This window comes from Peromyscus leucopus, chromosome 7 (assembly GCF_004664715.2).
Source record: "Peromyscus leucopus breed LL Stock chromosome 7, UCI_PerLeu_2.1, whole genome shotgun sequence".
Taxonomy (NCBI): Eukaryota; Metazoa; Chordata; class Mammalia; order Rodentia; family Cricetidae; genus Peromyscus; species Peromyscus leucopus.
In genome coordinates, this window is record NC_051069.1 from 92,859,027 (window position 1) to 92,883,956 (window position 24,930).

Consider the following 24,930-nt stretch of genomic DNA (forward strand, 5'->3'; position numbering starts at 1 on the left):
AGATGGCTAGTTTAAATGGATTTTCATCTTTGATATTAATGCTTGAAGCTAAAGCAGACATCTACTACTATAATACTGAAATAACTCACAGCCCCTGGCCTGCAGGCAGATTGAGCACTTCATAAGCATCATCTATTGACATCATAGGTGGCTTCTTTTCCACTTCCTTCTTCCAAGCATCAAGGGAATCTTTCAGAAGCTTAACCTTAAAGAAAGAGGAGTAAAATCTGTATTCAGTAAAATAAAATGATTCAAAATACAATTTTAGGTTCATACAATATTTGTGCTGTATTTATTTAAATCAGCATTTCTAGGCTATCCAATTAACAGTGTACTAAAATACAAAAATCTTAACACTGTTGCCAGCCAGGTTATTAGTTACAGAACTTCCTTCTGTTTAAGTTATATTTTTATTCTTCACTAACATATCTCTACTGTTAACTTTTAAAGAAACATTCATAAAACACAGGAAACCCCAAAATTAGTACAAGACACACTGTGCTAAGAAAGCAAGCACACGGTGGAGCCTTTCTTAAGGTGACCTACATATTATAACTATGCTGCACTCAAACAAATGCAAGGAACAGAGAACTCCCTGGGGCTGCACAGTGAGGGGAAGACAAACGGCTAATACTTATCACACAGCTACCCGTCAAAGGAGCAGACAGTTTACACAAGTTGTCAGATCCAGTGAGTTTTTTTTCCTTGATATAGGCCAGGCTGGCCTTGCAACCTTCCTGCCTCAATCTTTGGAAGACAGGAAAACGGGTTCACTACTAAAGCTAACTCTTCAAAATCTGAAAAACACGCTAAAATTCTATAAGGACCATTCCCGAGGGAGTAAACCTCTGTGTCACTAAGCACTTACAAGGTTTCCATCCTTTCATGTAGACTCCTGTCTGAAGCAGTGCCAGGCTTGTCTGTATCTGGTCACAGCACTGTGCAGACAGTGACATGTGGGACCAATGGCAAATGTCCTGGCACCTTTAGATGGTAAGTTCTGCTGAACGGGTACCAGACCTACTTCACTCCTTTCCACAGCCCCAAAGGCTCCAATCTGTTCTTCTGAATGTTAGGGAGTTATGCTTACATGAACACTCAATCTTCAGAACCTCCTTTACAGACAGCAGCTAGCATTTCTATCACCTCCATTTTAGAGATGAACTCTGAGGCTTGGGCAATCAGCCAACATTCTGAATATACACACACTCCATGACAGTCAACCTAAAACTGTCTCAGATACTGAACACCTATGTCCATGAGCTTACAATCTCCCTTAGAGATGGGCACTGGCCAGGGAATGAAACTTATCTTGGTCATAAAAAAACTAAAAATTAAGTATCTTTCAGTCTGAAATCTTTTTTTTTTCTTTTTCTTTTTTTTTTTCAAGACAGGTTTTCTCTGTGTAGTTTTGGTGCCTGTCCTGGATCTCGCTGCGTAGACCAGGCTGGCCTTGAACTCACAGAGATCCGCCTGGCTCTGCCTCCCGAGTACTGGGATTAAAGGTGTGTGTCACCACCGCCCAGCTCAGTCTGAAATCTACACAAATGTATTAACTACTTAGTACATGTTGCTTAAGAAACAGAGATTTCCTCTTTCTTCCTTTCTTTGAGACAATCTCAGTATTGTTTAGGCTTGCTGCAATCTTCCAGCCTGATCCTCACAAACAGTGGAGACTACAGGGGTGCAGTACCGTGAATACCTAAAGAGGCTACTATCCTTCTTATCACAGGAAGAAAAGAATCCTCAAATGTTTAGAAATTGCTTTCACAGTTTAAGAAAGTGTTGTGTAATATTGTGATTTCACTCTGAAAATAAAGCTTGCTTTGAGCCAGAAAGTGGAGCTAGCCACTAGCTCACCAAAATTAATCACAGAGGTTTGGAGGACTGTGGACAGATGGGAGACAAAGTAATAAGGTGGGGCTGAGAGAGGATCTCAGCCCTTTTGGAGGAAGGAACAGAAAGGTAGGAAGTCATTGGTGGCTGCTCCTTTGCTTCTCTGTTCTTTCAGGTTCTTACCCTGACATCTGACTCCTGATTATTTATTGGTTTGGTAAAGAATAATGATAAATGTTTCACCTAGTGCCAAACATGGGTCGCCATTTGTAAGTGGAAGTTTCTGTCTGCAGCTGCTCTTGAATAACCACTTAGAGTCTTAGTATTATTTATAAATGCTTGGCTGATAGCTCAGGCTTATTATTAATTAGCTCTTACAACTTAAATTAACCCATTTCTATTAATCTATGTGCTGCCACGTGGCTCGTGGCTCGTGGCTTTACATGTCCTCCAGCATGTCTTGCTCCGTGTCTCCTGGTGACTCTTCTCACTCCCCCTTCTTCTTCCCAGCATTCTCTGTTTGGCTCTCTCCACAACCTTATCCTGTCCAGCTATTGGCCAGTCAGCTTCGTTATTAAACCAATCACAGCAACATATATTCACACAGTGTAAAGAAATATTTCAGAAGAAGACAAACTGAACTTACTGGGTCTTTAATTGGCCAATCTGGAAACCGGAGTGTATCACAAAGTTGTTTGAGGTAATAAATATTACAAAATAGTTCATTTTCTAGCTGTGGATAATTGATAACTGGGATGGGACAATATTGATAAAGTGCTCTCGTATTGCTCTGCAGGCGAGGTGTGAAGTCAGCAAGATGGGCAGCAATCTTCTCTATCATGAGGCGCCTATAATCACAGAAGCTTCCGTTCAGGCATTCTGAAGGATTAGTTTACTTAAAGAGAAACATAGGTAATCATGCAAGAAAATTACATAACTCTTCAGAACTACTCAATTATAAAGCTTGATTAAATGTTACTGGGTATTTTAATCATACCGTGTAAATACTCAGGAGAAATTAACCTATATATAATACTTGATAATAAAGACCAAAGATGAACACCAATCCACTCAGTCACTCCTACTAAAAACCCAGCCATTACAAAGGCAGATGGTGTCTGCATGTATATCAGGTAGTAGGACAGCCAGGCACTAAGGCTTGCTACTGCCAAAGAAGCTCATTACAGGGTATTAGTTTTATCTGGCCCTAAGCTAAGCAGAACTAAATGTGGTAAGAAAAATCTTTCAGAAAGAGGAACTCAAGACAATTTAAAAAGAAAAATATTATACACAAAATTATTTCTAATTTATCTATATCCCTACATATTTTTCCAACAAAAATATGACTGACACACAGAATGTCACCATTAAATATGGTGGCCAGCATAAAACAAGCCTAAAGGTCAACCTACCCAGAAATCAATGATAATAAACAGGTGGCATGGAGAATCTAAAGTTGGCCTGAGAACTGAGTTACTCAAAGACCAAATATGCAGCTAAGAGAGCTGAGGACTTCACAGAGGCAGCCATCACCATAGACCTATAAACATCCATAGACAGGTGAGGTATATAGTGTACCCTGCCATGTGTTTGTTTCCACAGGCTTCTCCCATGGCATACCTTTCCTTGTAATGTCAAAACCTGTTGGCTAGGGTGGTTTGAAAGGAAAACAGCCTCCATAGGCCCATAGGGAGTGGCACTATTTGGAAGTGTGGCCTTGTTGGAGGAAGTGTGTCACTTTGGAGGCGGGCTTTGAGGTCTCACATGCTTAAACTATGCCCAGTGTGGCACAGTCTCCTTCTGTTGCCTGCGGATCAAGATGTGGAACTCTCAGATCCTTCTCCAGCACTATGTCTGCCAGCATACTGCCATGCTTCCTGCCACGACAATAATGGACTAAACCTCTGAAACTGTAAGCTAGCCCCAATTAAATGTTTTCCTTTGTAAGTGTTGCTGTGGTCATGGTGTCTCTTCACAGCAATAAAACCTAACTAAGATAGCCGGGAAATGCTCATCAAAATTCCTGTGGGCATCTTTAGTCTGAGTCATTTTATAAGGGCACAGTTTGTGGAGTCGAGGCCTACTGCCAAGAATCCAGTTGTGTCTTGATTGCATTGCCATTAGTGACAACAGGTCACACTCTTTTACTCTTAAAGCTATATTAACAGTCATTTATAAATTGACTTCAGGCCGGGCGGTGGTGGCGCACGCCTTTAATCCCAGCACTCGGGAGGCAGAGGCAGAGCCAGGCGGATCTCTGTGAGTTCGAGGCCAACCTGGGCTACCAAGTGAGTCCCAGGAAAGGCACAAAGCTACACAGAGAAACCTTGTCTCAAAAAAACCAAAATAAATAAATAAATAAATAAATAAATAAATAAATAAATAAATAAATAAATAGACTTCAGAAGCTTCAGGCCTTGACAAAACCTATCAGTTAATGTGGAACATACAAAAACTAGTAAGAATGCTTCTTGCAATGAATGGAAATCAAGTCAGGTGATCAGCAGCAAACATTCCAAGCATAAACATAGCCAGAACTTATTCACCTCATCTCGCTGCTCCAGATTGCTTCCGGAGTGTCAAATTCACCTAGGAAAATCTCAGAAAACTTCTCGGGTTCATAATTCTCTAGGTAGCACACCATTGCTTCAGGTAGGATATGTCCAAGTATACTTCTCTGAAAAATATCCTGTCCTTTAGTCTTAAAAAAAAAAATGGACAAAGTATAGTTAGAAACAATAAAACCACCTTTAAAATCTTTGATAAATAAATTATTAGAGCATTTCAAGAAAAGAGCACCAGGCCAAATGTGGTGAGGTACCCCTTTAATCCCAGCACTCTTGTGCTGAGGAAGGTGGATTTCTGTGAGTTCAAGGCTAGACAGCCAGGGTTATGTAGAGACCTTGCCTCAAAACCAACCAACCAACCTGGAACAAACCACTGCTGAGCTGCAGGGGGTCAGAGGAATGCAGTGAAATGCGAAGGCAAAGGCAGAAGCAAGAGCCACTAGCCTTGCGGCAGCAGTCTTAACCTTCTCAGGGGTCACCTGCACCACCACACAGGGCTAAGGACAATGAGCCTGTGGCCGTGAGTAACAATGATGGTAACAAGGAAGATCCATAAAGACATCTATCACCTACCTTGTCTATACCAGTCACTGCAGTTGCTACCCATACCTACTGTTTTCAAATCCAGTAAGTCTAGCTCCTTTGAAAATTAGTGTCTGTGTCTCTCTCTCTCTCTCTCTCTCTCTCTCTCTCTCTCTCTCTCTCTCTCTCTCTCTCTGTCTGTGTGTGTGTCTGTGTCTGTGTCCACTGCCAGGGCATGAAGGTCAGAGAATAACTTATAGAAATAGGCTCTCACCTTCCACCATGTAGGTCCTGGAGACTCAATTCAGACCTCCAGGTCTGGTAGCAAGCACCTTACCTGCTGAGCCATCTCACTAGTCCTTAAATTGAGATCCAAAGAGGCTGCTCTCATGAAATGTGCATAGAACTTAAGAGGGCAGATTTCATCTAAAGTAATTACAACTAACTGGATCAAGAAGTCCAAATCTGGCTCACAATTTAACATGCCACATTTTTAAACTCATTTCTCTTAGGATTGAAATCTGGTCCTAAAGAAGGCAAATGCCTCTCTGCCTTCCACCTCGGTAAGTAACAAGTTGTTCTTTTCTAGAACAGTACTAGGGATCGAACACAAATTCAAAAGCGAGATTTTCAGATATTTGCCAACAATAGTGATAAATTTACTTGTCACACTGCTGGGTGAAAGTCTGCTGTTCTGCTTCCTAGCATTGTATTATTTGGGACTTCCTACATATACAATTTTGCTGTAATTATTTAAAATAGTTAGGGAGAATAATTTCTAGAATATTAGTTTTCGGGTCCTGGAGGGATCTGAGAGGGTAAAGTGCTTTCAACACAAGCAGGAAGATGGATCTGGACCCCCAGAACCCACATTGGAGCTGAGCGGCAGCAGGAGCTGTAACCCAGCCTTGGATGGAGGGAGATGACAGAGCTCACTGATGAGCCAGCCCAGGTGAGACATGGGATTTCAGGTTCAGTGAGAGGTTAGACAAACATCTCAAGTTGACCTCAGGCTCCACACAGGTACACAGCAAAGCGCATGCACACAAAGCCCTCTTGCCCAGCTTTGCTTTTTTTTTTTTTTTTTAAATAAATTACCCATATACTGACGCACAGAAGTAAAAGAGAAAGGATGCCCACCCCCAAAAAAAAAACCGAATACTGTATTAAGCATCACTAGAGACACTGCTTTTCCATAGTCTCACTTTCTACTCGTAACGTGTGAGATGCCGCCACCACCACGTTTCCCTTCAATAGTGCCAGGCACTCTTAGGGCTCCAGTGGCTCCTCTACGAAGTCTTCGTTACTGTCAAAGTGGTGAAGCAATCGTCACGTCTTAACCAGTGGTCTGCTTCGGGTAACATAAAAAATTAAATGCTCTAGCAAGAGCCTAACAAATTTGAAACACCTGCTGGTAACTTTCTGCCATTAAAGTCTCTTCGTAAAATACTTGACAGGTAATAAAACTTCAGGTTGATGGGCCTCCTAAATGTGATCTTTTTTTCGGCTCTCAATTTTCCTGAATGTAAGGGCGAGAACATTCTGAGAGCATGTGAAAACAGTATAATCTCAAAAAGGAAACCTGCCATCTCTTCTGCCTTGAGATCTGAACACAAGTACAGCTCCAGTCTTAATGAACCTTAAGAGATTTCAGATTATAGTAACATCTCTATAAAAACTGCTAATCTAACTCTTAATTGAAGAGGGTAACATACTAAAAGCTATCAAGGAATAACTCATAGTTGTGATTTCAATGTAGGCATAATGGGCAATACTTTGATTTAAAAACTCTGCTTCGCCTTTTTAGGTGCAGGTACTGCAGAGAATGTGAATGAACTGTAAGTGCTCCTGCCGTCAAGTACTCCAGCCTTGTGAGCACACGCTCCTAAAGCTATCTGAGAGTGCTGAGACAGCCCCCTCAGTGTCTGTGTGCAGGCAGGGAATGTGCTTACCTCCTCAGACTTGAAAGCCTGCTTGGTATGTGTGTATTTCAAAAACCTAGAAGAAAAATAAAGCGTCTTTCAGATAGAGAAACTGATTAGGTTTTAGTGACTTTATGTTTTTAAAGACTGGACCATTAATGAATTTTAAAAAGGTTAAAAAAGTAGTTAAAAGGGCAACTCATAAATCCATATTCCCAAATTACTTTAAGGAAAGGCATGAAATGTGTTATAAAGATTTTGAAGTACGGTTATATTAAGGCTATATAGTAATATAGAAATATTCATTAAGGCAGCAAAATATAAAACTGCATGTATAAGATAAATGCATTTATATTAAATATATGTATACATATAATAAAATAAATTTCAAATACTAATTCTGGTAAACTGCCACAATTCTGAGTTCCCACCTTCTTTTCTACTTTCCAAATGTTTAGACATTTAATTAGATAACTATTATAATGAAAAAAAGCAATGAGGTTTTATAAAAAAGTTCCTATTAAGTGTGTCACACATAACAGGTAATTTAAGACAGGTGTTTTCCATGTTCTTACCGAGCAATGGGAAGCACGTTGGAACCTGTATACATCATGATAAAGAAAAACACTCCACTGAGATAGAGGCGAGGTAACTGTGGATTATCTTGCATAATGTGGTGTAATAAGATAGCAACCTTCTCAACAAGGATAGGGTCAAAGGTGAGTAGTAGCTGAAAAAGTAAACAAAAAACGTTTTGTTTAGTGAGTTAAACTGAAGCTATAATTTCTACGTCCATGGGACTCAATAAAGTTGTACCAGACTCAAACCAACTTTAAAAAAGTTCATTCTACATTTAATGCAGATAATAAAACACTGTTGAGAACTGATAAAAAAAAAAAGAGATCAGATAAAGGCCCAAATGTGTCCGAAGCTAGTTTTGTTATGTTGTTACTGGTAAGTTGCTTGTGACAGTATCTCTGATGCACACAAGAGTGTGTGCACAGGCATGTGTTGTCTACGCGCATATGGCATATGTTCGCGTATGAGGGCAAGTGTGTGGGTTAACACACGTGCATGTGTCTGTGTTGCATTAGTTTCAGTTAAGCTGAAAAACATGTGTCTGTGTTGCATTAGTTTCAGTTAAGTGAAAAACACCTGAAGGCTACTTAGTTGTAGAGCAGAACCAAAACCAGCCCCTAGTGAAATGGCACTGAAAAGCAGGGCTAGAAGTGCAACCCAGAGGCTGCGACGACCACAAAGCTCTGAGAGACCACGGGCTCTAGAACACTGAGGGACACTGCAGGTCACTGACTGCATCTCAGCTAATAAAGACCCGAGCAGAGCTGCTCTGAACAAATGCATGCTAAGCTAATTTAGTAAGTTTTACTTATGACTTACATAATAAAGGTGGTGTTTCAATTTTCATTAAATATTTGCTTCCAAAGAATCCCAAAGCCGGGCGGTGGTGTCACACGCCTTTAATCCCAGCACTTGGGAGGCAGAGGCAGGCAGATCTCCGTGAGTTCGAGGCCAGCCTGGTCTACAGAGCGAGATCCAGGAAAGGTGCAAAGCTACACAGAGAAACCCTGTCTCAAAAAACAAACAACAACAACAACAAAAAAGAATCCCAAATCTGGGGTCAAATACTACTAGTAAAAATGAAACAAGAATACAATGCAGGGTGTAATAAGCGTTATCTCCATGTGACAGACCAATAGACTCAGGTGTGAACACTAGCTCCATGTGACAGCCAATAGTCTAGATTTAGGTGTGAGAAAGAAGAACTGTTTCTCTTTTTAAGTTGGTGTCTTAAGTTTCTCCTGCTTCATGTCCTATCTGTTCAACAAAGCAATTGCAATGTTCCATGCTATGGCAAGTTTTAGGAAGGAGAAGTCAAGAACAGTCATGCAGGATTTTTCTCAAATGTTAAGGGCAGCTATAGTTTGAGATTAGGTACTGGGAAATAGCAGATCTTGAGTTTTGCCTCACAGTATCAAACAAAGTATTTCAAGTTGTCACTGTGCAAGAAAACATAGGACATCTATTCACTGTGCACTATACCACTCTAAAATTCTTAAGCTATAGATGTCAAACCAGTGACCATCCTACGTCAAGTAAACACAGGAATCCCTTTCTAAGCACAACATGGTGGGTGCTCGGAAAACTGCTTAAGCTACTTGTGTTCCAGCCAGAGCAAGAGCTCCTATGAGGAAAATAAGTGAAAATTACTTACAAGGAATATTCTGAACCCAGTATAAAACATACAGAAGGATGTGTTTATTAAAAGAAGCTAAATTTAGCAGGGCATGGTGGCCCACACCTTTAATCTCAGTACTCAGTAGGCAGAGGCAGGATGATCTCTGTGAGTTCAGGGACAGCCAGATTTACATAGTGAGTTCTGGGTGGGAACATGTCTTGGGGGGACAGGCTAAATTTATCAAAAAACTTCTTTTCCTTTTCTTCAGATATTACCAGAAGTTTTGATTAGTTAAAATAGACACCCTTCACTGACCAAGTTTCATTCTATACAGACATTTCTTAAACATTTTTCAACCATCCCTTCCTAATCCCAAATTTAATGCTGCTTGCATTTATTTTTTTCTTTTCAGTATTAGAAACCTTGGGAGAAGGTTTGGGAGACGATTTTCTGAGTACTTTATCTTCATGTTGACAGGATCCAACAAACAAAAACTCCTTTCTTTTGGTATCACCTCAGATACATAGCCACTTAATCTTCTGGATTAGCTGATAACAGTTTAAAAAACAACTTATAGTGTACTTTCACTTAAGGGTATGAACAGAAATGTCCATGGTAAGAAAAACCATATATAAAACATATAAACTGTCACTCTCAATTAAAACGGCAAAAATGATCACCACAGATCATAAGGTCTATGTAGAGTTAATGGAATAATGAATGCATAGTTAGGAGGACAGAATAATAAATACACAGGAAGAAGTTTACCTAAAATCTCTGGAACCTACTTATTTGGATTTATTGCTAGTCTCAGTTATATTATAAATTGCAAAAGAACAGCATAATGCAGAAAAAGAAAAGAAATTTTAATATACCCTTACGTATCCAAGTCTATACTTTGAAGTGGTTGCTATCCATAAAACCCTCACCCGAAAACAGTCAAGCCCAAGAATGCTAGTGAGTCTGCTGTTACCTGTTAGAGAAATGAGTGTGCCCTTATCTGTAGGCTGCCAGTGTACCCTTGTGCCCCATACCAATCTGTAGTACAAAGGAGCGCACCCTTGCAGTTCCCACAGTGATGGGATTTTGAAGAATGGATTATAAATAAAATCCCTTTTGAATGATTCTGGAATCTGAAGATATCACACATTTAGGTTCCTGGATATCCAATCTTCCCCAGTACATTCAGATTAACAACTAAATGTAGAACTATGGCTAGAGATGGTTCAGCAGTTAAGAGCACAGACTGCTCTTGTAGGGGACCTGGATTTGGTTTCCAGTACCTACAAGCTGGTCACAACCAGCTGTACCTCCAATGCCAGGGGACCTGATATCTACTCTTCTGGCCCCCAGGGAACCAGGCATGCACACAGTATACAGATATACACGAAAGCAAAGCATCATATACATAAAAATAAATAAATCTTAAAAAAAGGATATATGAAGCAAATGTAACTTGGGGTTCAGCTTTATGAAAACGGAATGGGTTATAATGAAATCAAGACAAGGGCTTACAGTAAAATAAAATAATCTTTAGAAGACTGTCTGGCGTGGTGACCGGAAGTGACCCACCTGGATGACGTGGGGAAGGCAGGTGCTGTCTGACAGCAGTCGTTTCACTCTGGGCAGAGGACGAATGATGGCATTATCCTGATCCCTAGAAAACAGTTTCTAAGGTCAACACTGAGTATATTGATTGATCTGTATGTTCAGAGCATATGACATTCTACTAGGCATGAAGCAAGTTACCTTCCTCTTTTGTAAATGAAGACTAAGCTCTCATACAGCTGGGAACATGATTAGGTATTTGGTTTAAATCTACTGGCTGTTTAATATGACTTCATTTCCTTCCATAAGATTTCCTTGAAAAACAGTACCCTAGAAGAGCCAAAGACTCTTATTTATTATTTAATTGATTAAACTTTGTGTTGTCTAACACACTGTCTGTGGATAGTCCCCCCAAAGGCCTTATATCAAGCTCTGTCAAATAAACTGAACCTCAGTTTCATGATGCTCAGTACTTTTCAAATACAGCCTTAATGAATGCATTACTATTTCTAAATTCGACCTGTATGATTTAGAGTTTAACCTGATTTTTTAAAGAGAACTATGAGATGAGCACAGAGTGTTACAAGATATGTGGTTTTTTAAGTCATTTCTATCAGGTTATCTTAAAATAGCATAAAAACAAAATGATGTGTGTGCAAATATTTTATGAAGACTGAAATATTCCAGGTAAAGGTTACAAATGTGATTGTTATAGGAAGCAAATCCTTGCCTGTAATGGTCCTATCGGGTGAGCTGTGGGCTGTCAATCATTCCATCTTCAACAGCAGGCCTGGCTAGCCCGGCAGATCAGGAGCTGGCACTCAGTATTGACATGGGCTATAGATATCTATTTCCAAACATTCCTATCTAATCCATGTAAATATTATGATTGTTACGAGTGCTAGAGTACAGCTGATAAATATCAATTATGTTAAGATTATTTGAAATCCCTCAGAAAAGGTTGTTTTCAGTTACCACATGAATATAACTTGCAAATTATTTCTTTATAACTATTTCAAAAGGTTTAAAGGTCAAAGAAGCACTATCCCAAGCCACATAGAGGACATCCTTGTTTTAAATTGCCAGAGTAATCCTTTAACATTACAGAGGACATATCTACACAATGGAGAGATCAGGATATCTGAGAGTCCCTTCTAGTCATGAAAACATCAATGAGATTGTACCTGCTTGGAAAATATCCACACATTGTGATCAACATGTTCAGTATTAAGGTAGCAAGGTCAGTTTCATTCAGAACAGCCTGCCCACTGGCTAACAGGCACCACTTAAGCTGAGGTATCGCCTGGAGAGGTCGCCATCCATCCATGCCTTGAGCCCAACATCTGGTTTTTGCATTCAACATTCCTTTGGCCCATAATTCTTGCATCTTAATTGATTGAAGGCATCATTATTACAAACACAAAATCAAATGAAATGTTTGCCAATGTTTTCTATATCAGTACAATACATAAGAAACAAAAACCCACTATGAGACAGTGATGTTTCAGCATGGCAAATATACTATGAATACACAAGATCTTGCCAATAGCACTTCAGGAACCCAAATTTGACCAATAATGTAAGAATAACCATTTATTTGGCAAATAAAAGAGTATGCAGAACATTGGAAGGTGCACAAATGATAAACAAAATGGACAGAAACCAAATAATATACGAGAAGGCTTGGCCCCTCATTCTGACTGAGACTGAGAGGTTGAGGATAGGACCAAACACTGTGGTAAAGGGGATGCTCTTGGCTCCTAGAATGAGCACATACTATTCAATGATCATACTATGTGAAGCATTAGATGATATACAATTAGAATAGTAATAGTTACTATATAAAAATTCATTGAAAAAAAATCAATGCTACCTTGTAAGTGACATTCCTGTAACAAAAGCCTTGTAAGATGTGAACCATGATTTTGTAACATAGGTACATCTCTAGAACCTCAAGTCACCTAACACTTTAGGAGGAAATGGAGTTGTATGACTACTGGTGCTAAATACAGTAATCAGTTCAAAGACACTGAATTTCTAGGGGCTGGAGAGACAGCTCTGAAGATAAGAGCACTGACTGTTTCGCCAAAGGACCTGAATTCAGTTCCCAGCACCCATATTAGGTGTCTCATGACCACAGATCTCTTCAGCTCTGGGATTCAGGCCTGCTTGGGCACCTGCACACAGGTGGCATACATTTACAGACACACACATATACACACATAAAAACAGTATCTTAAAAAATCACTGCACATCTATATGAGTACTAAAAAAGAGGGCATAAGACGGATGGCAAAGACTCGCCAGGCATGCTGCTGCACATCTGTGCTGTCAGCATCTGCCAAGTCCAGGCTACATGGTAAAGTCTGGAAGACTCGATCACTAAGAACCGTCAACAAAGCAGAGATGACAAGAAGTTCCTACACAGCACACACCTCGTGAAATCCATACGGACCACTCCTTTCTTTGTCTGCATTGCCAAAATACCACTCCTTCTCACTCTCTCTCTTCATATCTGGAGACGCTTCAATCACATTGCTCTATGTTAAAAGAGATTTCAGTTATTTCCAAGGCAGAAATCTAAGGGGCAGAAGCCATAAACAACTTATTCGGTACCAAATTTTGGTCTGAAGTTTTTTCTTTTAAATTCTTTCAGAAAAGGATTAAATGCCTAAGGAACAACCAAAGAAAGATATTTGTTAATACATATATAAATAATTTCCTAAATTAACTGATCTGTCTAATTTAAGGACATTTATATTCCCTGTGGTCATTAGTAAATTCTCATGGCACTAAAGTTTCAGTAAATGTAAATAATTACATAAAATATTACTAACCTGAAACCATGATATTCAACATGTTAAAGTTTTGGGGGAGGGGAACTGGGCTTCAGTAAGCAGCTAGATCAAAACGCCAGTCCTGGCTTCAGCAGGTTAAGTATTTTTCCATCCTTCCCACAATGTTAAAATGAATGAGGTCTGGCCTTGAGCTGCTGCAGCAGCTGCTGCTGGTGAACACACTTAGGTTCTGTCTGAAGACCTCTCTGTACATAGTGAGCCATAAGCTAGCAAAGGAACCATTTCCTAATCGACTCCTGGAACAGCTGAGTCTCAGCTTTAGTCAGCCACAGGCACCAACTGCCCAAACATGTTCAAGGGGGGCAGAGTGGGCAGCAGTCAACTCTCTGTACTCTATCATCTATATGCCACTTCCTTCTTTGACTATAAATATAAGATGCCTAAGTGGGGGCAGAGCAGCATGAACTATTTTGGGCTTAGGCGGCTGCCAACTTCGAGAATCACAGACAAAGCTAATTAAGATTAGAAAAACTAGATCTGTTATAATTTTCTCTCTTAGCAACACAGATAGTTCTTACAGTTTTCTTAATGTTTTGGGAAGATAAGAGTTTTTATGTTAGTAAGTTTTGGTATACCATGGTTTCTAAATAGTCCTGTAATCATCAGCTTTCAGTAAGAGTCAAACTGTAAATTCAGCAGAATGGCTAAGAGCACAAGCTTCCTGCAGCTAACCTGGTTCTGAGCCTGAGCTTACAGGGAACAGTGGCATGTGCTTATTTAGCTCTCTGCTCCTCAGTTTGTGCTGCAAATGGGGCAATGATGGAAACCACCACACAGGGCCACTGAGGGGTTTAGCGTGTAAATGTTCTCCAGAACAGTACCCGGTACACTGCAATGGTACACAATAAGCATTGTGATTATCATTCATATCTAAAACCAGAAAATGACCCATTCTAAAATATTTAAAAGGCTTTTTGTCATAATTAAAACATCTTGAACCAGAATTTTTTAAAAAAAATTGTATTTAAAAACACAAAACGTCAAATAAGCTAAAATCCAGATCTCTCTTTGAATCAAGCACCAGGGAAGGCCTGGTGGCTTTGTCTTGTTGTATGACGATTTGAATAGTGCCCCCAGTGGCCTTAGGGCAAAACATGTTCTTGGTGTTTGTCAATGCTGAATGTTCTAGTTACATATCCAGTGAAATCAAATGAAAGGTCACACTGCATCAAAAACAAGCCACATTAGAGAGACAGTTAGTTACTTGACCATAAAAGACAAATGGTATCAGGAAATAACTGACTCTGGTGGTAACGACTCCTTTTTGGCATGCATTCATCTCCCTGCATTGGCACTACTGTCGTTACTGGAGAAATGTTTCACCAGCCATGCACATGAACCCACATGCAGACTCCAGCGACTCCTGTGATTCTGAAATTGTATCCAAAGAACACAGAGCGTGCAGGAGCTAGAAAGCAAACATACTTGCAGAGGGACTGTTGCTCGGCTCACGTGAAGATGTGCAAGAGTCAGCAAGTCCACAAGAATTCTAATGCCATTTGAGTCCATGAGATCCTTAACGTTTTTCTGAAACAAGAAAACATTTTTGCACAATCTAAAGCCTTTCTCATCAATAGTGCTGTAACCCAGCACACTCTCTAGGGCTAGCACACACACACGGAGTTTCTTTAGAAGTGTCTGGCATGCAACTCTACTTACTTAGTATCTGTAGGGTTAAAAGGGCAAAATTATACTATAAAGAGATCATGGTCTGAGTAAGCACACTCTCCCCCAAGAAAAACAAAGCAGCATGATAAACTCTAGCCCTACAACTATCCTGCTGATCAATAAACAAGTTATCCAATAACCAGAAATAAAATATTACATTAAACAATTCTTTAATGTTGAAATTTGTGTGGTGCTGCACACACACTCAGCAAGTGCTCTACCTCTGAGTCACACCCTCCAGCACCTCCAGTCTGTTTCTGTAATGGAAAGGAAGAGGCTTCATTTAGCACCTGGAGTACCAGGGCAGGATATGCAGGAAAACTGGCAAAAACCTTCCCATCTATAAACCTGAAGCCCTCAGTTTTTTCATCTAAAGAAGAAAACAGCCATCTCTGGACGATTTGACTAACAGGTTAGCTGTGCTTGGGCACATAACTTGGAATGACAGTATATTTATACAGAAGACTGTACCTTATTAAGGATCAGCTTGTTCAGGAAGAGGATCAGTCGATCCCGTTCAAGTTTATCAGTGCACTAATAAAATAAACAACAATTTAGTCAACAGTGGATAAAACATCCCTGAGACAGCTTCACAAAATCAACTCAAAAAAAATATCATCTTTGGCCGTGCTGTGGTGGCACACACCTTTAACCCCAGCACTCAGGAGGCAGAGCTAGGCAGATCTCTGAGTTCGAGACCAGCCTGGTCTACAGAGTGAGATCCAGGAAAGGTTCCAAAGCTACACAGAGAGAAACCCTGTCTCGACACTCCCCCTCCCCCAAAAAAGTCCTCTTTGAAACATTAAAGAGACAATTACAGGTGTCTGCCTGCCAATTACTGTAATTCCTCAGTGTTTTACACTGTATGCAATTTTATAGAACTTATTTAATTTCCTAAAATGGAAGATATTCTTGAGTCCTTATAGAGATTAATATAATAGCTTTTAAGGGACATAAAAAGTGAAGTAAATGAAATCCTTGACTTGGAAAAGTTTGGTGTTTCATTAAAATGAACATAAGTGAGAAGGAAAAAACATATTTGTTTAAAACACAAATGGTGTGTTCTACACCCTCTAGTTCTCTGGAATAGCAGTTAGGATTCTGGACTGCAAAGCAGGCATGGTGGTGCATGCTCTAATCCTAGCATTTGGGAAGCTGAGACAAAAGGATTGCAAGTTAAAAGCCAGCAAGAGCTATACACTGACCCTGCAGGCAGCCTAGGCCACTTAGAAAAGATCCTAAGGCTCCCTGCCCCACCCACTAAAAAGAACAAAGGACTCCCTGCTGTTGCTCAGTTAATAGGAAGCAACAGGTTCTGCTAGCTGTGCTGCTTGCCTCATGAACTTCTGCAGAACAATGGCTGAGAGCTCACAACTGGAACAAGCATGGATGGCTGTTCTGAGAATTGGTAAGACAGTCTCTTCCCTGCAGCTTGTTAATATTTAAATAATTAGAGAGGACATACTCTGCATCAAACAGATCACAGTCAAGCCCACTGTCTAAGGAGCAAACGAACAGTGCAGGCTCAAGTGTCAATGTAAATCACATAAATAAAATACATGCTGACTTATCTCCTGGTCTTCTAAGTAACTTCACTGTCATCACACTTTAAAATTTAACATGTCAGAAGCATTTATGTTTCTAAAATGAAAACCCAAAGATACACACAAGTCTAGAAGCTACTATTTCTTTTATACACCTGATGATCTCATCATACTTCAAGTTGGCAAGTAAGCCACCAAATCTGCTCAAAATCAAAAGCTGAGGGAAAAAAAAAAAAAAAAAAAAAAAAAAAAAAAAAAAACCAGCACAGACAAACTGGCACGGACAAATTTGAATTCATTTGCTATTTTCCTATGCCTCCTACTTAAACTTAAACTTAAGTAAGTATAACAGATATTAAAGAAACCTCATGCAGAAAGTTACTGTGATGATGTGATCAAGTTAGTTTTGACACTACCCAACAGCAGTCTTCCCTCATAGTGTCCTTACCCTTTCTAACATCCCAATGATGTATCTTGTATCTGTGAAGGGCCCTATTTCTTCATGGCATCTGCCATAAACGATAGCAAGGGCTTGTAAACACAAACACTTCATGTTTACTTTTGGAGTGAGCAGGAAGCGATGGTAGAGCTCATTGAAAAATTCATACCTAGATTTAAAAAGAGGTTCAGTAGAAATAACCAAGAAACAAATAGCGACAACAAATCTAAAGCGACATTAAAGAGAGACTCACGATCTCTTTATTGATCCGCTTTCTTCATTCTCATCCTCCTCCAACAGCAATCTCAAGTAATAATCTCCTATTTTGATTTCCTCTGCCAGGCACTCATACTTAACCTTTATTAACAAATATAAACATCATTGAGTTTACAATAGATTTTTTTCCTATTTAGAGTTTAACATTTCATTTTCCTTTTTGTTGTTGTTATTTTTTTTTTTAAACAAGGTTTCTCTGGATGTCCTGGAACTCACTCTGAAGACCAGGCTGGCCTCAAATTCAGAGAGATCTACCTATCTCTGCCTCCCATGTGTGGGATCAAAGGTATTTGTCACCACACCTGGCTGAGTTTATCATTCCTTAAAATACCAGGTAATACACTATTTGTGTGTGTGTATGTGCACACATGTGTGAAGGCTAGAGGTCATCACTGAGTGTACCCTCTTGTTGGAGCCCACTAGGCAATGGTATTTTACTCTTGGGTGTATAGGGAAGGCAGTGAAATGTCACAAGGCTGCAGCATTAGAATTGTCTCTATAGATCTCTCTCTCTTTCTCCCTCTCTCCTCTCTCTTTTCTATCTATAAAAAATGAGGAAGGTAGAGTATAGCAATATAATGCAAGTAAAACTTAGAAGTGTAAGGTAGTGTAGACAAAAAAATTGCTTACAGAATATTGGTTTAAATAGGTCATATATTTAGCAAAAAGTGAGTCAGAGAAATATAGGTTTAGAATATATAGGCCTTAAGTTTAAGGACATGGTGGAAAACAATAATTTAGAGTATGTTTTTCCTACTCAGAGAGCAATGTCCATGGTGGACTGTGGACGTGGGTGGCAGTTCCAGAAAGCCACCACCAACAAGAAACAGCTCCAGAGACTGCCAGCTTCAGAAAAGAGCAGCCAGAGGGTCTTAGAAGCTGAAACCCTCAAGGCATCAAAGCCGTGCAGGTGGCAGATGCACGAGGCTCTACAAGCTTTCTATGGAAAGAAAGCCATAGTGAAAAATGAACAAGCTAAGCCATGAGAGAGGCTAACGACAAACAGCAGTTTGGAAAACCCTGCAGAGATGTCGCGCTACAGGAAAGGTAAACAGCAAGGTTCTGCAACCTGTGAGATGCTATACTGCAAGAAAGACAAATGGCAGAGAAAGCCCAGCGGTTTGTGTCGCCTTGGAAAAAGTCAACATCGAGCAGAGCAGCAGTGAACAGGAGATGGCAGACACCAGACTGCTTCCAGGGCCGAGGAAAAGTGTCAGTGCCGGACAAGCAGCTGAGACGCGCTGGAAAGCACGAAGCTGTGGAGGTGAGAACCGTACTCCAGGCTGAACAGCCTGAGGCTATGGTGATATTTTATTTGTACTGAAATGTGATTTTAATTTTATGTTAATAAATAAAGTTGCCTTGGGGTCAGAGCTATTAGAGCCATAGCAAGAGCATGGTGGTTAGAAGAGCTAGGTAGATTTCTGTGTGTTCAGGGATACAGCCAGTATTAGAGACATATGCCTTTAAGACCTGAAGGGCGGTACTTACAGGCAGTGATGTGGTTGGGTTTACAACCAATGAGAAGGCAGAACAGAAAGACTATTTAAACACAGACAAACAGGAAGTAGCTCTCTCTCGGGGAAGTTAGGAGCACTGCAGGAGGTAAGATTTTATCTCTGAGCTCTGACCTCTTGGCTTTCTCTTTTACATTGGCTCTGTGTTTCTTATTTTAATAAGACGATTGGTTACATCTACACTGAGGCTCTGTGGGAACTGCTGAGACTGCAGCCCGAGCTCCCAGCAGTGAGACAGTCATGAAGCAGGACAGCGTATGGAGGATCCCTTGGACAGGCTTGCTGAGCACTTGGACTGTTAGCAGTGCAGGTAAAGGGTTTTCCTCCCAGAGCCGGGGTTGCTGTGAAGGCCACAGTTTTAGCTCATGGCAACTCAAGGAGCCTTGAGCCCGTGTGGCTATGAGGTGAAGCTCTCTAGCCTGGTCTGGGACTGGTTATGGAGGGCTACAGACTGCAAAGTACAGCGGTAGCTGAAAGCAGGGGTTTCAGAGAGACTTATACAGAGAGAGCTATATACAGATGTAAGGGCAGCTGACAAGCCAGGCCCTGTCTACGAGCACTCAAAGGAACTTTGAGGAGTGGTACCAAAACTTTTTGAACTTTTGAACTTAAAAAGTAGAATGGACAATAATGATTTCATTACAATGGGACAGTTTAAATTTGCTTATGCACATAGAGTATCAATAGGGAAGACTTATGAACTACTTATAGAACTGTTTATGTAAAAATGGAACTGGTTAAATAGAGAAGTTTTGTTTTATTTTTAAAGAAAAGGGGGAATATTCCTTAGTATATTTAATTTAAAAAATATTTTCGTGTTTCTTGAGTGAATTAATGTTATGTTTTGTATAGTTCTAAATTATAGGTTGAGAGTAGGCTTGTAGATATTATTATGTTAACCTATTGATATTGATGCACCATGGTTTGGTGAAGTTAAGAAAGTATTTAAGTTTAAGAGGTATACATCAGAAGTTTATCCTTTGTTAGCAAGAAATATTAAGAGTTTGCTTTAAGATGTGAGATTGAGAAAATTATAATGATGCATAGCAATATTTATATTAGAATTATGTTAATCTATTTGTCTTTAAGTTTGATGTGGTTGCATCAAGAGTATTTTCTTTTAAAATATAAAGAAGAGGGACCTATTAGAGCCCACTTGGTTTCCTAGTGGCTGTACCCAGCAGGACTGCATGGGAGGTTGATTGGACCACGGGCCTGGGTACCAGGTGTTTGTAAGGGTCTAACAAGCTCCACCCCTTGGCATTGTTATAAATAGACCTTTGGAATAAAGTTCTGGGCCGGTGGATAAGGATCCAGGCCTACCCGAGTCTATCCCATGTTTTCTCTTGCTTCTCTTCTTCTCTATTTCTAACTAAGTCTCTTTATCATCCCTCATTCCTCAAGAGTTCCTGGGGTAAAAAAAATGTGGGGGCTGGTCCCCCACACCCCCTATAGCTCTCCATCTTAAGAATTTACTGTCTTGTCTAGACTGGCTGTCCAGAGAGCTGTGAGATCTGTCTCCACCTGGCCCCACCCAACAAGGGAGTTACAGACACGTGCTGCCATGCTCGCACTGCCCCAGCCCCCTTATTTTGAATTTTATGTGTATGAGTATTTTGCTGGCATGTGTGTCTGTGCACATGTGTGTCTGTGCACATGTGTAGGCCAGAAGAGGGCAACAAATCCCTTAGGACTGGAGGTACAGTTGGGCACAGCAGTATTAGGTGCTGGGAATCTGAACTGCTCATGCTTGCATGGCAGGCACTCAGCCAGGGAGCCGAGTCTCCATTGTTACTATACTGTGACTATTTCAGATAAACACTGACACCTTACGCACAGCTCTGCTCCATCAGTTTGGGTTTTCCAGCAGCACGGACTGCCTAGCTTACAAAGGCTGCTTCAGTTCATCCCTCATGTCTGGTCTAACTACCAAGACATGATATCAACATGGCAAACACATCTTAATACCTCAGAGTCCTTCTCTGACTGTCAAATGGAGGTAATGTGTGAAGGAAAACCTCAGGACCAGGCTCTGTAAGAACATTAGGACCCTCACAATTTAGGCTGTTTATCACAAGGAAAGAGTTATAGACAACTGTAAAATTAATTCCCTGACAAATCACATTATCAAAATTCTCTATTCAAAGCCTAAAATAACTGTTTTACAAAAATGTACATTGCTATTTTATATCCACTTCCCTTTTGATTCTGAGCATTCAATTTATTCAATTTCTATTACTGAGCATCCACCTTGTGGCGGCACTATTTTAGGCACAATGTTCTACTTAGATTTAAGGCTGCTCCACGGGAGGAAGTCTCTGCCTGGCACTGTGGAGTTAGCCAAGAATCCGAGGCTGGGCAGCTCACAGGCCCCAAGAGAGAGCCCATTACAATTATTTTGCTAAATGGACATGGCGCCAAACTGCCTTCTAAATATATAATTTCAGGGACTGGAGAGGTGGCTCAAGGGTTAAGAACACACACTGTTCTTGTAGAAGACCTAGGTTCAGTTCCCAACACCCACATCAGGCAGTTTTCACCTTAACTCCAGTTTCAGGGGATCTCACAATTTCTTCTAGTCTCTGCAGGTACCTGCATGCACATGGTGCCCATAAATTCAGGTCAGCACACACATAAACACATAAAAATTTAAAAGTCGAATAAATTTAAACACCTATCTGTATCCACAGGTTAGTACAGCTCCCAGTCCTCATCAGAGAGAATGTTATGCAGTGGAGGGTAGCTAATACAGAGACTTAGAATTAATCAAAAGCACAGAACAAGTATCTATGGAGTTCTCAGAACTAAATGGGACATCTATATTATACTCTTTCCTCCTAAGGCTCATGCAACATTGAGCAAGAGGAAGCAGAAAGATTGTGAGAGCCAGAGGTCGAGGAGGACCAGAACAAAACAGTGTCTTCTAGACCTGACAGGACCACTGCCTCATGAACATACCACAGCTGTGGCTGCCTGCACAAGGCCAAGCCAGTCAGTCACCTTACAGCATGGATGGGAAGGGACACCTGAGCCCTTACCCCTACCTGAACTGCTATTGACAGTTGATGGCTCCAGGAGAGGCAAAAGCAGCTTCTCTCAGAGTGCAGCCCCTGGTAGGCTGATCACGTTCCAATGGATGGCCCCACACCTATGCATACATGGGCAGCACTAACTGGACTTAGAGAGGATATAAAGTTGAGAGGGGAATGTGGGAGTACATCTGGGAGGAGTGTAAGATATAGGATCCAAATATATTGTATGAAGTTCCGAAAGAACAAATAAAACTGTATCTTAGATTTATGAAAAATTGAAATACATGTATATAATTCTGGGGTGATAGTAAGTGCTATGGAGTGAAGCAGGAAAGTGGATAGGAAAGGGAATAATGCATAGGAACATGGGTGTAAGTACAAAGGGGACTATGCTTTAACAGCATAGACAGGAAAGGGCCATCAGATGATGACACTGAAGAAAAAACCTGAAGGAGACGAGAAAACAAAATATGAGGCTATCCAGGAGAAAGATTTCTGTTAGGCAGAAGCTAACATCAAACAGAAAGGAGCTGGGGAGAAGTATGAGATATGGTCTAAGTGAAAACATTTTGAGGGGTACACAGGCCCTGCTTTGTGAGTCATTTCAAGAACCCAATCTAACAGTATATGAAGTGACAAGCCACAGGCAAAGCAAGGACTGAGCAGTTATATAATCCACTCACTTCTGTGTTTTATTGCAATGCTGGGAATTGAACCTAGGGCCACACACATGCCAGGCATGCACTTCAGCACTAAGCTCTACCTCCAGGACTCTGCCTGCTTATGAATCAGATGACCTTGTCACTGTGTTGGTAACAGAGTTCAGGGAGGTAAGGCTGAAAGCAGTGGTGGTGATACAGCCCCAAAGAAGGGGAGTTCTAGAAAATTTCTGAAGGTCATGCGACAGGATTCGCTTGTAAAACCGACTTGTGGTATATAAGATGATTTCAATGCCTCTGAAGATAAGGAGTACCTGTTATCAAAGATCAAAAAGACTACTAGAGAAGTAGGAAGGACAAGAGCACAACTCTGAAGAGAGACTACTAATATACCCAATTTGAGGATGGACACATGTACACTGTCTAGGAAAGAAAGCCTAAGCAGGAGACAAAAACTGACCAACTTTCTGCTAATGAAAAAAAAAAATCAAAACCTTAAGATGATAAGATCATCAAGGCAACGAATATAAATAAAAAGAGGCCCGAGAACTTATTCCCGGGTGTGCTGGCTAGTTTTATGTCAACCTGATATAAGCTGAAGTCATCTGAGAGGAGGGAATCCTCAAGTAAGAAAATGTCTCAAGATTGGGCTGTAGGCAAGTCTATAGGGCATTTTCTTAATTAGTGACTGATCGGGGAGGACTCAGCCCATTGTGGGTGGTACCACTGCTGGGCTGGTGGTCTTGGGTTCTATTAAAAAGCAGGCTGCGCAAGCCATGAGGAGCAAGCCAGTAAACAGCACCCCTCCATGGCCTCTGCCACCAGCTCCTGCCTCCAGGTTCCAGTCTTGTTTGAGTTCCTGTTCTGGCTTCCTTCTATAGTGGACTATGATGTGAAAGTATTAAGCCAAATTACTCTTTCCTCCCCAACTTGCTTTTTGGTCATGGTGTTTGGTCATGTTTAGCAATAGAAACCCTAACTAAGACACAAGGCCACCTTGTGGTCATGGAGATGAGGAGAGAAGAGTAGAGAAGACTGAAAAGGAGTGGATAGTTGAGGAAACCCAGGAGACTACAGGTGCCTTAAACCAAAGTATGGAAATTTTTTTCTCAAGGAGGGACTGAGTACATTTAAATGATATAGATGTTGGGTTAAAGATCAAAGCCAGCAGGATTATGCACATGGTCAATGAATCTGTTACATTGGTTTCAATGATATACAATCACACATCACTTAGCAATGGGGATATACTCTGAGAGGCATACTGCTGGATTATCCTGCTTTTTTGCAAACAGCCCAAAGCATGCTTAATACCAAATAAGATGGTTATAATGCCACTGGCAAATATTATCTTCCATGAATAAGCAAAACAGCATTATGCAGCACATCACTGCATATATCACATACATCATACTCATACACACACTTAAAGACTGAAACATCAAATTATCAACCATGTACATTTTGCTTGTTTCTTTACTCTTCACATCAATTACTTTAACAAAGTAGCAAAATATAGTTGCAATCAGAATAAAATCATAATTTAAAATCTACATTTCAATAAAGAACAAATCTAAAGTCCCCAAAATGGGGAGGGGATGACAATATGCAAAGATCAGATTTAAATGCATAAGCCAAAATTATTATTAAAACTCATGCATGATTCTCAGGTGTAATGTTAAGTTACTTATCAAAATTCATTTTTTATTTTTGTATCAAGCAAAGATTATAATTTCCCACTATTATCTGTTATATTACACGGGAAAAGATAAGGATGCAGTTCTATAAGTATTTTTAAATCTTCAAAGACAGCACAAGCTTTTCTTTTTTGAGGTTACTACGCTCTGAAAACAAAGCTGTACCTCAAACTCATGGTGGTTCCAGGAGATCACACTGGCACTGCCAAGCTCTCTATCGATGTTGAACGTTCTCATTTCAGACTCAAGAGCATCCTTCAGCTCTTCTCGTGTTTTAAAATTCCAAATGAGGTTTGATCTAGCGTGGTCTTGACTAAACCTAAACACATAAACAATCAGGAAATAGTAAGAAACAAGCATCTTTCAAGATCTACCAAAAGCTCTCACTGCATCTTATAATAAGCAAGGAAATCACAAGATTATTAAACTTCACCAAGAATAAATTAAAAAAACAACTCAGTGTTAAGCAAGTATGGTGGTATTGTGTTCCCCAAAATATTGTGCACCCTAATAAACTTATCTGGGGTCAGAGACAGAACAGCCACTGGATACAGAGGCTAGAAAATGGTGGCACTCACACCTTTAATCCTAGCACTCTATGGAGGCAGAAATCCCTGTAGATCTCTGTGAGTTCAAGGCCACATTGGA

The 24,930-nt window shown here is 40.4% G+C and overlaps 1 protein-coding gene across 3 annotated transcripts in view; it reads right to left on the bottom strand.

Moving 5' to 3' along the window:
* Nucleotides 1-24,930, bottom strand: part of Dnajc13 (DnaJ heat shock protein family (Hsp40) member C13) — a 117,482-nt gene that overhangs the window by 35,871 nt on the left and 56,681 nt on the right. For all 3 annotated transcript variants that reach the window (XR_003734563.2, XM_028869901.2, XM_028869900.2), the window contains 13 exons: nt 24,448-24,601; nt 17,355-17,458; nt 17,111-17,270; nt 15,590-15,652; nt 14,876-14,977; nt 13,028-13,132; nt 11,777-11,979; nt 10,617-10,701; nt 7,423-7,577; nt 6,878-6,923; nt 4,383-4,537; nt 2,483-2,684; nt 90-205 (listed from right to left, as the gene is read on the bottom strand). Coding sequence is in view for 2 of the 3 variants with exons in the window: in XM_028869901.2 (XP_028725734.1) it covers nt 90-205; nt 2,483-2,684; nt 4,383-4,537; nt 6,878-6,923; nt 7,423-7,577; nt 10,617-10,701; nt 11,777-11,979; nt 13,028-13,132; nt 14,876-14,977; nt 15,590-15,652; nt 17,111-17,270; nt 17,355-17,458; nt 24,448-24,601 (1,650 nt within the window). In the remaining variant the exon portion in view is untranslated. The remainder of the gene's footprint in view (nt 1-89; nt 206-2,482; nt 2,685-4,382; nt 4,538-6,877; nt 6,924-7,422; nt 7,578-10,616; nt 10,702-11,776; nt 11,980-13,027; nt 13,133-14,875; nt 14,978-15,589; nt 15,653-17,110; nt 17,271-17,354; nt 17,459-24,447; nt 24,602-24,930) is intronic.